The sequence below is a fragment of the Theropithecus gelada genome, chromosome 19 (assembly GCF_003255815.1).
Source record: "Theropithecus gelada isolate Dixy chromosome 19, Tgel_1.0, whole genome shotgun sequence".
NCBI lineage: Eukaryota > Metazoa > Chordata > Mammalia > Primates > Cercopithecidae > Theropithecus > Theropithecus gelada.
The window spans coordinates 17,639,497-17,655,793 of record NC_037687.1 but is presented as its reverse complement, the minus strand read 5'-3'; the positions used below and the strand labels follow the sequence as shown (position 1 = coordinate 17,655,793).

General features: G+C 51.0%; 1 protein-coding gene across 2 annotated transcripts in view; it reads right to left on the bottom strand.

Moving 5' to 3' along the window:
- Window positions 1-10,142, bottom strand: part of MAST3 (microtubule associated serine/threonine kinase 3) — a 57,230-nt gene extending 47,088 nt beyond the window's left edge. For both annotated transcript variants that reach the window (XM_025365954.1, XM_025365953.1), the window contains exons 1-2: window positions 10,097-10,142; window positions 665-696 (exon numbers count right to left, since the gene is read on the bottom strand). In XM_025365954.1, the coding sequence (XP_025221739.1) occupies window positions 665-696; window positions 10,097-10,135 (71 nt within the window). In that variant the 5' untranslated portion in view covers window positions 10,136-10,142. The remainder of the gene's footprint in view (window positions 1-664; window positions 697-10,096) is intronic.
- Between the last annotated feature and the right edge of the window lie 6,155 nt (window positions 10,143-16,297).

Genomic DNA, 16,297 nt, shown 5'->3' with positions numbered 1-16,297 from the left:
TCACTCTGTCGCCCAGGTTGAAGTGCAGCGGCGGTTGCTCGTTTCACTGCAACCTCCACCTCCTGAGTTCAAGCGAATCTCCCGCCTCGGCCTCCTAAGTAGCTGGGATTACAAGCGTGCACTACCATGCCTGGCTCATTTTTTTGTATTTTTAGTAGAGACGGGGTTTCACCATGTTGGCCAGGCCGGTCTCGAACTTCTGGCTTCAAGTGATCCGCCTGCCTCAGCCTTCCAAAGTGCTGGGATTACAGGCGTGAGCCACCATGTCCAGCTGAGAGATGATTTTGTGCTAGTGTTCCCCAAAAGGAAGTGAGTTCCCCATCATGGGAGGCATTCAAGCCAGTTCTAATACACTTCAGTTGAAATTCAACATGCAGACTCTGGATTCCAGACAAGTTTCTCCCCTTCCCAGCTGAGTGCCCTTAAGTTGGTGATGAAACCCCTTTGCACCTCAGCTTCCTCATTTGCAAACTGGCATGGCCTCCCATGTGTGTGGCGAGAGGCCAGGTGCTTGTGAAGCACTTTGCAAACACGAGGGCAAGAATGAACATGAGACGTGTTGCTGTAATTATTAAATACATGCACAATTCAGTGGCCGTTGCTGAAATATCCACTTCCAGGACCACCAGGGCCCACCCAGCCCGCCAGCCCCAGGTGAACTCACCCACGTCCCCGGCGTGGCAGGCTCAGCTCCTTCTGCAATGAGACAGAAATGGAGAACATTCTCAGAGAGACTAGCCCTCAGAACAGCTGGCCTTTGATGCACCCCCACAATCCCCAATCCCCTGCCCCAACCAATGTGTCTACACACTGGGCTCAGCCCTGCCTCAGGGCCTTTGCACTAGCTGTATGCTCTCTCAGAATGGCCTTCCCTCCCTTCCGGCCCTAATTAACTACAGCTCATACTCCAGGTCTGAACTCAACATCCCTTCTTCCTGGAGGCCCCCCAGATTCACAATTTAATTCCCCACCCGGCTCCTACCATACCTGCATTAAAAATTATTTTAGGCTGGGTACGGTGGCTCACACCTGTGATTTCAGTACTTTGGGAGGCGAAAGCAGGAGGGTTGTTTGAGCCCAGAAGTTTAAGCTAGACTGGGCCACATAGCGAGACTCCATCTCTACAAAAATTTTTTAAAAAATTAGCCAGACTGGGCTGGGTGTGGTGGCTCGTGCCTGTAATTCTGGTACTTTGGGAGGCCAAGGCGGATGGATCACTTGAGTTCAGGAGTTTGAAACTAGCCTGGGCAACATAGTGAAACCCTGTCTCTACAAAAAATAAAAAAATAAAAAGTGAAAATTTAGCTAGTCATGGTGGCTCGAGCTTGTACTCCCAGCTACTTGGGTGGCTGAGGTGGGAGGATTGCTTGAGCCCTGTCTCAAAAAAAAAGAAAAAAAAAGGCCAGCCCAGCCAGGCGCAGTGGCTCACACCTGTAATCCCAGAGCTTTGGGAGGCCGAGGTGGGTGGATCACCTGAGGTGGGGAGTTCAAGACCAGCCTGGCCAACCTGGTGAAACCCCATCTCTACTAAAAATACAAAATTAGCCAGGCATGGTGGTGGGTGCCTGTAATCCCAGCTACTTGGGAGGCTGAGGCAGGAGAATCACTTGAACCTGGGAGGCGGATGTTGCAGTAAGCCAAGATTGCACCATTGCACTCCAGCCTGGGCAATAAGAGCGAAACTCTGTCTCAAAAATAAATAAATAAATAAATACGAAGGGCTGAGTGCGGTGGCTCACGCCTGTAATCCCAGTACTTTCGGAGGCCAAGGCAGGCAGATCACGAAGTCAAGAGATCGAGACCATCCTGGCCAACATGGTGAAACCCTGTCTCTACTAAAAATACAAAAATTAGCTGGGCGTGGTGTCGCACGCCTGTAGTCCCAGCTACTCGGGAGGATCTGAACCTGGGAGGCAGAGGTTGCAGTGAGCTGAGATCGTGCCATTGCACTCCAGCCTGGCAACAATGCGAGATTCCATCTCAAAAAAGAAAAAAAAAAATTAGCCAGGTATGGTGTCCCACGCCTGTAATCCCAGCTGCTCAGGAGACTGAGGTGGGAGGATTGCTTGACCCCAGGAGTTGGAGGTTGCAGTGAACTATGATAACACCATTGCACTCTAGTCTGGGTGACAGAGCAAGACCCTATGTCTAAAAATAACAATAATAATTTTATTAAAAATTACAAATTAGTTTTATTTATGAAGAAGTATGTCAGTAGCGGCTAAAAACTAATAATCTGTTGAGAAAATAGAGATTCCTGAGTTGTCCTATCCCTGTCCTATCTCAGATGTCCCTCTCCTCCTGGGTCTAGGTCTGAACACCATTCTCTTCTCACTTGCTGCAAAGTCTATGCAGGTTTGAGCCCTGGGTACCAGTGGGGGCGTGGAGAGTACGGCTGACGGGTGACTCCCTTTTGAAGACCGTTTTAGAGCTCAGCAAGCCGATCTGCACTCTCAGTGCCCTCACCACATGCAGGATAGAAAGCCTTGAGCTTGTGTTCCACTGTGACCTCATAGTCCATCCTCAGACATGGTCTGCCCAAGAGGGTTTTGTTTTGTTTTGTTTTGTTTTTTGAGACAGAGTTTTTCTCTTGTTGCTCAGGCTGGAGTGCAATGACGCAATCTCGGCTGGATACAACCTCTGTCTCCCAGGTTCAAGCGATTCTCCTGCCTCAGCCTCCCGAGTAGCTAGGCTTTTTTTTTTCCCTTTTTTTTAGTAGACACAATGTTTCGCCACATTGTTCAGGCTGGTCTTGAACTCCTGACCTCAGGTGATCCACCCACTTTGGCCTCCCAAAATGCTGGGATTACAAAATGCTGGGATTACAGGCATAAGCCACCATGCCCGGCCAAAAAAAGTTTTTTCTGTGGTTGTTTTTTTAGATGGCGTCTCACTCTGTCACCCAGGCTGGACTGCAGTGGTACAATCTTGGCTTACTGAAACCTCTGCCTCTTGGGTTCAAGTGATTTCCCTGACTCAGCCTCCCAAGTAGCTGGGGTTACAAGTGTGCGCCAGCATGCCCGGATAATTTTTGTATATTTAGCAGAGACGAGGTTTCACTATTTTGCCCAGGCTGGCCTCGAACTCCTGACCTCAAGTGATCCACCCGCCTTAGCCTCCCAAAGGGCTAGGATTACAGCGTGAGTCATTGCACCCGGCCAATCAAGAGGATTTTTAAATTCTCAAAATGCCATGTGGCACAAGTTTAGAATCTGGGGACACCCAGACCTGGGTTCAGTTCAATTCTCTGCTTCTTCCTGGCCATGCAAGTTATTTGTATGCCCCGTGCCTCGGTTTCCCCATCTGTAATCTGGAGATGACATCAGGAGGGTTCTGGGTTAATCACGATCAGCCATTACTATTGCTGCTGTTGTGAGCTGTTGTACTATTGCTGAGTTCAGCAAGGGACTATGGAAGCTATCATAATACCTGATAAATGTCCTTGCATTTACTGAGCCGCCTACTGTGAACCGCGGGCAGGGGCTGTTTTACTGGCAGAGAAACTTAGGTGCAGAGGAAAGCCGGCTGCCCACATCTCTTAGTGGAGTGAGAGGCAGGAAACTGGGTCTCAGGACACCCTCCCTCCACACACATCAGGGCGGCCACGCTGGGGACACACGACTATTTTTACTTTGGTGGGCTCCAGGCTGCCCACGTCCTGATCTGGGTGTTCGCCATGGCAACCAGTGACGCCATCGGCCCCCACAGCCAATTGGAGGGGGCCGGAAGCTGCTGGGCTGCCGGATGACCCAGCTGGGAGGGCAAGGTCTCGCGGGAGAGGTGGGGAAGGGTTGCAGGGGTGTGGTGTCACCCCAGGCCTGACTTCAGCTGCTCTGCGCTCAGAAAACCAAGCTGTCACGATGGGAGGAGAATAATCTACCACTCAGAGGTCTCCCTGACTGCTTGAATACCTCTGAGGATAACTCACTACGTTGAGTTCAAACAGTCACAGTGATGGAACCATCACCACCATCATCGTGGCCATTAGGGTCTCGTTCTGGCCCTTCCAATAGCTGTGGGACCTTTTGTTTGTTTGTTTGTTTTTGAGACGGTATCTCGCTGTGTCGCCCAGACTGGAATGCAGTGGTGCAATCTTGGCTCACTGTAACCTCCGCCTCCCAAGTAGCTGGGATTATGGGCATGTGCCACCACACCCAGCTAATTTTTGTATTTTTCGTAGAGATGAGGTTTCACCATGTTGCCCAGGCTGGTCTTGAACTCCTGGTCTCAAGTGATCCACCTGCCTTGGCCTCCCAAAGTGCTGGGATTACAGGCATGAGCCACTGCACCCAGCCAGTTGTGGGATCTTATACCACTTCCTCCACTACCCCACGTGAAACAGGGAGGGATTTGAACCCTGGTGGGGGGTCCCACTTGCACCCCATCCAGCACACAGTCCTAGATTCCCAGTCTGCCTCCCCCACTCCTGCACTGTGTGACCCGATGAGTGACTTAACCCCTCTGTGCCTCAGTTTCCTCATTTGGAAAATGGCCCAGTGACATAGGGTCCCTGGAGGAATCAACGAGTAGCAAGCTCAGGGCCTGGTGCTGGGGGAGACTTTGATGGATGGGAGTCAAGACAGTGATCAAGAGGTGAATAATAGGCCGGGCGCGGTGGCTCAAGCCTGTAATCCCAGCACTTTGGGAGGCCGAGGCGGGCGGATCACGAGGTCAGGAGATCGAGACCATCCTGGCTAACATGGTGAAACCCCGTCTCTACTAAAAATACAAAAAACTAGCCGGGCGTGGTGGCGGGCGCCTGTAGTCCCAGCTACTCGGAGGCTGAGGCAGGAGAATGGCCTGAACCTGGGAGGCGGAGCTTGCAGTGAGCCGAGATCGCGCCACTGCACTCCAGCCTGGGCGACACAGCGCGAGACTCCGTCTCAAAAAAAAAAAAAAAAAAAAAGAGGTGAATAATAACCACCAGTTGAGAGTTGTTTCCAAAAGACAAAAAGATGTGAAGATTTTTCTTGTGGTTGTTTTTTTTTTTGTTTGTTTTTGAGATGAAGTCTTGCTCTGTCGCCCAGCATAGAGTGCAATGGCACGATCTTGGCTCACTGCAACCTCTGCCTCCCGGGTTCAAGCGATTCTCCTGCCTCAGCCTCCCAAGTAGCTGGGATTACAGGTGTCCACCACTACACCTGGCGAATTTCATATTTTTAGTAGAGACGGGATTTCACCATGTTGGCCAGGCTGGTCTTGACCTCCTGACCTCACGTGGTCCTCCCACCTCGGCCTCCCAAAATGCTGCATTACAGGCATGAGCCACTGTGCCCGGCTTGAAGATGTTTTTTTGAAAGCGGCAGAGAGAGGTGAGGCAAAATCGGCAGCTCCCTGCAAAGGCTCCCGGGGAAGCTGGACTACACGGAACTCTCCTGGCACCATTCCCGGACCCTTCAGTCCCCACACCATCTGCTTCCGCCCACAGCCCCCTCTGTGCCTGCTGTTCCCCTGGGAGTGGCTCCTACCCAGAGGAGTGGAGGTTGGGGAGGCCCCGACCCCCTGAAACTGCCCATTAAAGGTAATATTTATGGTATCCCCGTCTGTGCTTGCCCAGGCTGGGGGATGCTGCCTCCCCCACAAGCTTTAGCCCCACCTGAGGAAATTCCAGTTTGGAGAAGACATAGCAGAGCAGGAGCACCTCCATACTGGAGGGATTAAGAGAGAGACCCAAAGTGGCTGGGTGCTGTGGCTCACGCCTATAATCCCAGAGGCTGAGGCAGGAGGATCACTTAAGATCAAGAGTTTGAGACGGGCGCAGTGGCTCACGCCTGTAATCCTAGCACTTTGGGAGGCCGAGGTGGGCGGATCACAAGGTCAGGAGTTCAAGATCAGCCTAGCCAACATAGTGAAACCCCGTCTCTACTAAAAATACAAAAATTAGCTGGGCGTGGTGGCATGCACCTGTAGTCCCAGCTACTCCGGAGGCTGAGGCAGGAGAATTGCTTGAACCCGGGAGGCGGAGGTTGCAGTAAGCCGAGACCATACCATTGCATTCCAACCTGGGTGACAGAGTGAGACGCCGTCTCAAAAAAAAAAAAAAAAAAAAAAAAAAAAAAAACGTTTGAGGCTATCCTGGCCAACATGGTGAAATACCATCTCTACTAAAAAATACAAAAATTAAATTAGTCAGGTGTGGTGGCATTCGCCTCTAATCCAGCTACTCAGAAGGCTGAGGCAGGGAGAATCACTTGTATCCAGGTGACAGAGGCTGCAGTGAGCCGAGATCGTGCCACTGCACTCCAGCCTGGGCGACAGGGCAAGATACTGTCTGAAAAAAAAGAGACTCGAAGGGAGAAGAGGGGTTGGAGGCACGCAGAGAGGAGAGCTAAGGGGCTTCCTGGAGTAGACGGCGTTGGACAAAGCCAGTAGGCACATGGAAAACACCAGTCCATGCCCAGCAAACAGTACGTGCAAACGGAGCACTCAGCCTGCTGGGCACCAAGCCCCGTTGGAAGTTCAATGCCCCTGAAGTGAAACGGGAGAGAAGTCAGCATGGACCACATGGCACAAGCCCCAGGGCTTCCTGGAGGAGGAAGAAGAGGAGGAGAAGGAGGAGGAGGAGGAGGGGGAAAATAAATAGAAGCAGGCCATGAGAAAGCAGGATCACCTTTGAGGGCTGAACCTAAGGGAGCCACCCCAGTAGTGGCAGAGACAAAGTCCAGATACAGGCTCTAACCACCTTCTCTGCCAGGGGATGCTCTGTTTGTGGGACCTGGTGTTTTGAAATTCGGTCATGTGTAAAGCAAAAGTCCAAGTGGGAGATGATAAATGTAATAAGCTAATAGTAGTAGTAGTAATATCAGCTCACGTTACCCGGTGCCTGCACACGTTAGGCGTGAGGCTGAGTTTAACCCAAACTGGGAAGGTCTCCACCACCTCCCTGGACGCAGGGCTGTCGCAAACTGGCCGCCCGCGGGCCAGGTCAGATCCTTTTTCAGACCTCTCCCGCACACAGCCAACAGCACGCCCCACATTGTCACCACCGGAGAGGATGCCCTGGGCTATCCGTCTGGACTGGCCAGTCAGCACCCTTCTGTGAATGGACTCTTTGGCCTTTGGCCTCCAGGAAATCTGATTGGCTCTCATCAGCGATCTGCCCCGTGATTGGCTGGGATGCTCCTGGACCATTAACAAGGTTTCCAGCCAAAAAAGACCCCAAACTGCAGCTGATGAAGACAACACTTTTCAGGTGCCAGATTGTTTAGAATTTCTCTGGCTTCCTGGTGGGTACTTCCCTCTGTGGGCCTCAGTTTCCTCCTCTGAAAAAATGGAACTAATAAAAGCACTGACCACTCGGGCTGTTAGGAGAATTGAATGCATGAGAGGGCTTAGCATGTTAATATGAACAGTTATTATCACTTTACTATTATTTTATTATTATTTTAATCTTCTCCCACTTGGACCTTTATTTTTATTTTTGAGATAGGATCTCGTGGTCATGGCTCACTATAGCCTCAAACTCCTGGGCTCAAGAGATCCTTCTTGGCTGGGCACGGTGGCTCACGCCTGTAATTCCAGCACTTTGGGAGGCCAAGGTGGGCGGATCACCTGAGGTCAGGAGTTTGAGACAAGTCTGGCCAACATGTTGAAACCCCGTCTCTACTAAAAATACAAAAATTAGCAGGGCGTGGTGACATGTGCCTGTAATCCCAGCTACTCGGGAGGCTGAGGAAGGGAGAATTACTTGAACCCGGGAGGTTGAGGTTGCAGTGAGCTGAGATTGCGCCACTGGACTCCAGCCTGGGTAACAGAGCAAGATTCCTTCAAAAAAAAAGAAAAAGAAAAAGAAAAAAGAAAAAAAGAGAGAGATCCTTGGATCCTTCTGCCTCAGCCTCCTGAGCAGCTGGGACTACAGTCATGAGCCACCACACCTGGTACACTTAGAGTTTCATTCCATGCTCCTTCCTGGCTTCCTGACCTTTTTCATTCCCCGGCTCCTGTTCCTAGCCCTCTAGAGGAGTTTTTCCAGCCCCTCAATATGGGTATGCCCTCTCCTGCTCCAGCACCTTCCATACATAGCTCCCCATCACCCTAGGGGGAAAGTCTAACCTCTTCAAAATCAGCACTGAAGGCCCTGGAAGCGTTAAGTCCTGGCCATCAGCCTCTAGTGCTAAGAAATAGGTTCAAGTTCTTGTTTCCCCATATAAACAGGTAAGAAAGCCTACATGACTCTGGGCCTTTGCACGTACTGTGGCCTCTGCCCAAATGCCCTCATTCCGTCGGAATCCGTGCTTATCCCTCCACCTTCGCGGATGGATGCCTGTGCTGGGTTGGTCTGGAGAGGAAGCCGGAACTGCTTGGGTTCAAATCCTGTCTGACTCTGTCACCTACACTTCGTGAAACCCGGACAGTGTCTATGCTTCTCTGAACATCAGTTTCCCCTTTTGTAACATAGAACTTATCATCAGGAAATGTTTGACCCCCCCATGGAACAGGCCCCACTTCCTGACGTCAGCAGCACCCCCATTCGCCTACCCGGAGGCGGTTTCTCTATTTTAAGAGGCTGCGGGCGGGTTGGCATCTAACTGGGGCTGGAGGCGGGGCTGCCCCCCCCCAACACCACGCTGCTCGCCAATCCCGCCCCGCCCCCTCCTTTCCGCCCAAGTCCCCCACTCTTGCCTCTGGCCTCAGTGCTTCCAGTTCTGCCCCACCCCCGCGCGGCCAGAGACCGGGTGTCTCTGATCTGCAGTTCAGCCCGTGCCTTCCCTGACCACTCCCGACCTGGCTTCCCATCACCTGCAGAGTTCGCAGTCCCGCAGCTACCGGTGCGGCTCCAGGTTGGAGACCCGCCGGCCCCATTCCTCTCACCCCCTCAACCCCCCCGGAGCTAACCTCAGTCCACGACGCCCACCACACCTGCTCAGTCCTCCCTGGGTACCAGCTTCTGTCAGCCTCTTTCATTTCCCTAAATACCGCCCCCCCGCTGCAATGCCCCGCCACCCTTGACTGCCTCCTCTAACGCAGGGCTCCCAGCAATGTCTGGGTCAGGCGCCTCCTTCACTTGCGGTGAGTCCCTTATCACAACTGACCACTCCGTGGGGTCACCGCTGCTCTGGCGTCTACCTTCCGGAACAGGTTAGGGTTTCTAGGAGGGCAGCTCCAGAGGTTGCAGAACACTCTACTTACTGCCTGTCCAGAGCCAGGCATACAGCAGGCGCCCCATAAATGTTCGTTGGGTAAGTGCTGAATCCCAGGTTCCCTACCTGAAAACTTGGTGGCTTCTTAAGGGTGTGGTCTAAGTCCCAGAGGAAAATGGCCAAATCTTAATTCTCGTTTTTCATTTCTTATGACGGGGAAACTGAGGCCCAGAGAAGTCAAGGGGTGGCTGTCCGGGGTCATGTAGCCCGTGTGTGGCTTCAAACTTAGGCTTCTGCTGTCCCCGACGCCGTCCTGATGACACAGCCTCCCAAACATGAACTCGGTAAAAGGAGGACCCTGTGGCCCGTTGGAACACTGAGGCCCGGAGAAGCAAGGGTGCCCTCCCCCCAGGTCACACTGCTGGTTGGCAGCGCCTTGTGCCCTAAGACAGCTGGTTGAGGGCGCAGGATCGAATCCCAGCTAGGCGACCTCTGGAGAGTGGCTTTTTGGGACTAGAACCTCAGTTTCCTTATTCTGACAAATGGGCGCCTGACAGCCCCAACCTCCCCAGGTCGTCGTAGGGCTGAACTGAGGGGGGTACTGCGGTGCAGCGACGACCCAAGGAGGTATTAATACATATGAACTAATATTAATACATCGCTAGTAATAGGACTAAAACAACCATGAACATATGGTGAGTTCTCTGGCTGCTGTTGCTAGCATTATTATTAGAACAGCTGGTGGGGAGGGGCAGAGCCCTCAGCCTCTTCCTCCCACGCCATCGCTTGGAGCCTCAGTTTCCCTAGATGTCCAAGGGGGACACCTTCCCCCTTCCCACCAGGAGAAAAAGCACTTTGAGAAGCGGGTGGTCAAAAAGAAGCGATCTGAGCGTTCCCCGCCTTCTGCCTCAGTTTCCCTACAGCCCGCGAAGGCCCCGCCCCCCCCCCCGCACCTTTCAGGCCGCGTCCACTTGGCCGCGCCCTCCGCCTCCCGCCCGCCCGCGCAGGGCCCTCACCTGGAGCCCGCGGCGCCGCAGGAGGCTCGACTCGTCCATGGCCCGGGAGTCCGCGCCGCCAGGCCCGCCCCCGGCCCCGCCTCGGCCTGCCAGGCCCCGCCGCCGGGTGCCATTGGCCAGGCCGGTCAGCTGACGAGGCCTGGCCCCGCCCCTCCCGGGCGCCCGACCACAGGGCCCCGCCCCCACTGGGCGAGTTGGCCCCGCCCCTTCAGCAGAGCGCAGAAGTAAATATTTTACAATGAATCCTCTCAGAAGTAAGGGAGCATCATTCAGCCCCATTTTGCAGATGAAGAAACTGAGGCTAAGAGAGGTTAATCAACGTGCCCAGCGCATTGGCCGGGCGCAGTGCCTCACGCCTGTATTCCAGCACTTTGAGAGGCCGAGATGGGCAGATCACTTGAGGTCAGGAGTGATCTGGCCAACATGGTGAAACCCTGTCTCTACTTTAAAAAAAAAAAAAAAAAAAAAATTGCTTGGGCGTGGTGGCGCGCGCCTGTAGTCCCAGCTACTCAGAAGACTGAGGCAGGAGAATCTTTTGAATCCAGGAGGCAGAGGTTACAGTGAGCCCGGATAGCGCCGCTGCACTCCAGCCTGGGTGACAGAGCGAGACTCTATCTCAAAAACAAAAACAAGACAACAACAAAAAAAGTGCCCAGTACACACAACAGAACGGGTTCTAGGGTGAGGCAAGTGAGGATCTCACCCCTGTGCAAAATTTAAGGGCGCCCCAAAAAACTCAGCCATCAAGAGAAATAATATTATAAAAACATAAAATTAATGAAAACATTTATGATGAACAAAACATCAAAACTTTTATTTTTTATCTTATTTTTAGAGACGGGGATCTCACTATGTTGCCCAGGCTAGTCTTGAACTCCTGGCCTCAAATGATCCTTCCGCCTAGGCCTCCCAAAGGGTTGAGATTACAGGTGTGAGATTATAGGTGTATGGCCAAAACACCAAAACTTTTTTTTTTTAATTTATGAGACGAGTCTCGCCGTGACACCCAGACTAGAGTGCAGTGACATGATCTCGGCAACCCCTGCCTCCTTGGTTTGAGCTATTCTCATGCCTCAGCCTCCCTAGTAGCTGGGACTACAGGTGCCCACCACCACACCAGACTGGCTTTTTTTTTTTTTTTTTTTTTTTTGGATTTTTAGTAGAGATGGGGTCTCACCATGTTGGCCAAGCTGGTCTCGAACTCCTGACTTCAGGTGATCCACCCACCTTAGCCTCCCAAAGTGCTGGGATTACAGGCCAAAGAGTTTTAGTGTTTTGCCTGGCCAAAACACTAAAACTCTTAAGACATGATCAGACCCTTGTTCTTGCACCACTCAGCCTCATTTGCCTCCCTTTAATCCTGGCCCTGGTGCCAATAAAACTTTACTTACAAAAACAGGTAGCTGCTGCAGTTGTCAGTTTCTTTTTTGAGGATGATTGCCTTTCTGCCCTAAATGTCTCATAAGCACCACCTCTCGCAGATATTTGAAGATAATCGTTCTACTCCATTTTACAGAAGGGGAAACTGAGGCTGAGAAAAGCCCAAAGTCCCAAAATAGCGCCCACATTAAAAAAAAAAAAAACAACATTTTTTTTTTTTTTTTTTTTGAGACAGGGTCTTGCTCTGTCCCCCAGGCTGGAGTGCTGTGGTGCAATCTTGTCTCACTGCAGCCTCCACCTCCCGGGTTCAAGCGATCTTCCCGCCTCAGCCCCCATATCCCAGCTCCCAGAGTAGGTGGGACCACAGGCGCATGCCACCATGCCCGGCTAATTTTTGCATTTTTTTTTTGTAGAGACGGAGTACTGCCATATTTCCCGTGCTGGTCTCGAACTCCTGGCCTCAAGTGATGCTCCTGCGTCAGCCTCCCAAAGCGCTGGGACTACAGGCATCAGCCACTGTGCCTGGCTTAGCACCTGCATTTTTTATTTCCCTGCGACTCGCACTTTCTCTGCAGCCGCGGTTGTCTTCAGCTGCCCCACTGTTCAGTTTGGACACTGGAGTGTGTTTTCAGGCTCGAAGAGACCCTAGGAAGGATCACTGGGCCCGATTGTCCACGAGGTACTGTAGAGTTGCATCAAGTTATGATGGCCAGATTGAGCAAATAAAAATACAGGATCCCAGGGAAAACTTGTTTTTCTCATATAATTTAAAAAATTGACATAAAATTCACATACCATAAAATCCACGCTTTTAAAGTGTGCAATTCAGTGTTTTAAGCATACTCACCATCACCACGATCTAATTCCAGGACATTTGTATCATCCCCGAAAGAAACCCTGTACCTATTAGCAGCCAGTCCTCATTCCCCCTCCCTCAGTCCCTGGCAACCACCAATCTGCTTCCCGTTCTATGAATTTTCCTGTTCTGGATAGTTCATAAAAATGAAAACATATAACATGTGGCCTTATGTGTCTGGCTTCTCTCAGCATCATGCTTTCAAGATGTGCCCACGTTGTGGCAAATATCAGTACTTCATTCAGTTTCATGGCCAAATAATATTCCATTGCGTATATGTACACGTACATTTTGTTGATCCACTCATTTGTTGGTGGTCACTTGGATTTTTTCACTTTTTGGTAGTTATTCTGAATAGAGCTGCTGTGAACTTTGGCATACAATGTTTTGCATAGATTTTTTTTTTTTTGGATATGGAGTGTTGCTCTGACGCCCAGGCTGGAGTGCAGTGGCGCGATCTTGGCTCACTGCAACCTCTGCCTCCCAGGTTCAATTGATTCTCCTGCCTCAGCCTCCTGAGTAACTGGGATTACAGACACCCGCCACCACTCACAGCTAATTTTTGCATTTTTAGTAGAGATGGGGTTTCACCGTGTTGGTCAGGTTGGTCTCGAACTCCTGACCTTCAAATGATCCACCCACCTTGGCCTCCCAAAGTACTAGGACTACAGGGTCTTGCTCTTTCGCCTAGGCTGGAGCGTGGAGTAGCTGAGACTACAGGCACACGCCACCATGCCCAGCTAAATTTTTGTAAAGACAGGGTTTCGCCACGTCTCAAACTCCTGGGCTCAAGCAATCCTCCTGCCTTGGCTTCCCGAAGTGCTGGGATTACAGGCATGAGCCACCACTCCCAGCAACTCTATGTTTTAAATTTGTAAAAGACAACCAGGCTGTTTTCCAAAGCAAACACCCAGTTAAATTTAAATTTCCATAAACAATGAATGTTTTTCAGTATAAGTATGCCCCCTTCAGTACTTGGGACATAGTTATATTAAAAAACAATGTATTGGCCGGGTTTGGTGGCTCATGTCTGTAATCCCAGCACTTTGGGAGGCTGAGGTGGGTGGATCATCTGAGGTCAGGAGTTTGAGACCAGCCTGGGCAACATGGTGAAACCGTGTGGGAACCTGCTGGAGAGAGCCACCAGAGAGGTCTCTACTAAAACTACAAAAATTAACTGGGAGTAATGGGGCACACCTGTAATCCCAGCTACTCGGGAGCCTGAGGCAGGAGAATCACTTGAATCCGGGAGGCAGAGATTGCAGTGAGCTGAGATAGTGCCACTGTACCCCAGCCTGGGTGACAGAGCGAGACTCTGCCTCAAACAAAACAAAACAAAACACAAACCAATATGTTGGTTGTCTGAAATTCCAATTTAACTGGGAATTTAACTTAAATGTTATTTAATGAATAATGACTATAAGCAAGTTTGTTAAATGAATGAATAGATTTTCTCCTGGAAAACTCCTATACAACCTTCAACACCCTCTTTAGATGACCCCTCAGGGGCATCAGGGTCTCTTGGCCACATAGAGGGAAGCTCCCCACTCCTCAGGCTGAAGGTCCCTGAGAAGGCAGAAACCAATGGGCTTGGGGAAGTCCTGTGTTTTATCTGACAATCCTACACTAAGTGAACTTCAGGCTGTAGCTTGCACACCCCAAGTGATGGGAAGCTCATGTCCTCCAATGGCCAATTGTTCTGACTCTGGTCAGCTCTGCCTCAAAGTTCTCCCTTAGTCCAGCCTGGGGTGGACACGTAACCCAGAGTCGTTTATCCACCTCAGCCACTGTGATAGGTTCAAGGTGGACATATGACCCAAGCTCAGCCTATCAGAGCCCTCCCTGGGGCTTTGAACGGAATCCTGGGGAAAGAGAGGTTCCCTGAACCAGGGTTGGGTTGGGCATGTGGGAACCTGCTGGAGAGAGCCACCAGAGAGGTCTCAAATCCGCTGCTCCTTCTGGAGAACTCCTACACAGAACTGCCTCCCGAACAACCCCTTAATAGGCAAGAAGGACTGCTTACTTAGTGACTGACTGACTGGACTGACTGAATGAATGAATGCAGTTTTTCTATGGTCAACACACACACACACACACAAACAGAGACACATACACACACACATACACACACACACACACACATATTTTGAGACAGAGTCTCGCTCCGTTTCCCAGGCTGGGGTGCAGTGGCGCGATCTCGGCTCACTGCAACCTCCGCCTCCAGGATTCAAGCAATTCTCCTGCCTCAGCCTCCGAAGTAGCTGGGATTACAGGCACCCACCACCACACCCGGCTAATTTTCGTATTTTCAGTAGAGACAGAGTTTCACCATGTTTGCCAGGCTGGTCTCAAACTCCTGATCTCAGGCGATCCGTCCGCCTCGGCCTCTCAAAATGCTGGGATTACAGGCGTGAGTCACCGCACCCAGCCTAACATCTATATATTCTTCAAAACCCACTTCAAATTCTCTTTGAGAAGCATCAGAGGACCTTGTATTGAATGAGCAAATACATTTTATTCTTGTGAGTTTCTATGCACCCATCAAAACTCTCCTCACATGTCTCTGTAAGGGATATCGGGAGGTGTGGTGGTTGAATGAATTTTTTTCTTGGTAACCTCCTGTGTCTTCCTTAAAACATCCTCTTATCTGTTCAGGAGCCGTGGCTCATGCCTGTAATCCCAGCACTTTGGGAGGCTGAGGTGGGAGGATCACTTGAGACGAGGAGTTTGAGACCAGCCTAGGCGACATAGTGAGACCACATTTCCTTTTTTCTTTTTTCTTTCTTTCTTTTTTTTTTTTTAGACGGAGTTTTGCTCTTGTCTCCCAGGCTGGAGTTCAGTGGCACAATCTCAGCTCACTGCAACCTCTGCCTACCGGGTTCAAGCGATTCTCCTGCCTCTACCTCCTGAGTAGCTAAGATTACAGGTGCGTGCCACCATGCCTGGCTAATTTTGTATTTTTATTTTATTATTATTATTATTATTTTAATTTTTATTTTTTTTTGAGACAGAGTCTCGCTGTGTCACCCAGGCTGGAGTGCAGTGGCCGGATCTCAGCTAACTGCAAACTCCGCCTCCCGGGTTGACGGCATTCTTCTGCCTCAGCCTCCCGAGTAGCTGGGACTACAGGCGCCCGCCACCTCGCCCGGCTAGTTTTTTGTATTTTTCAGTAGAGACGGGATTTCACCGTGTTAGCCAGGATGGTCTCGATCTCCTGACCTCAGGTGATCCGCCTACCTCGGTCTCCCAAAGTGCTGGGATTACAGGCGTGAGCCACCGCGCCCGGCCGTGAGACCACATTTCTACCAAAAACTTAAAAAATAATAATAAAAAAAATTTGGCTGGGCGCGGTGGCTCAAGCCTGTAATCCCAGCACTTTGGGAGGCCGAGAAGGGCAGATCACCAGGTCAGGAGATAGAGACCATCCTGGCTAACACTGTGAAACCCCATCTCTATTAAAAAATACAAAAAACTAGCCGGGCAAGGTGGCAGGCACCTGTAGTCCCAGCTACTCGGGAGGTTGAGGCAGGAGAATGGCTTGAACCCGGGAGGCGGAGCTTGCAGTGAGCCGAGATCCGGCCACTGCACTCCAGCCTGGGCAACAGAGCGAGACTCTGTCTCAAAAAAAAAAAAAAAAAAATTGAAAATAATAACTGGATGGTTGGGGGTGGTGGCTTATACCCGTAATCCCAGCCCTTTGGGAGGCTGAAGCTGGCAGATCACTTAAGGTCAGGAATTTGAGACCAGCCTGGCCAACACGGTGAAACCCCGTCTCTACTACAAATACAAAAATTAGCTGGGCATGGTGGTACACGTCTATAATCCCAGCTACTAGGAGGCTGAGACAGAAGAATTGCTTAAACCCAGGAGGCAGAGGTTACAGTGAGCTGAAATCGCACCACTGCACTCCAGCCTGGGTGACAGAGCAAGACTGTCTCAAAAGTAAAAAGAAAAAGAAAAAGATA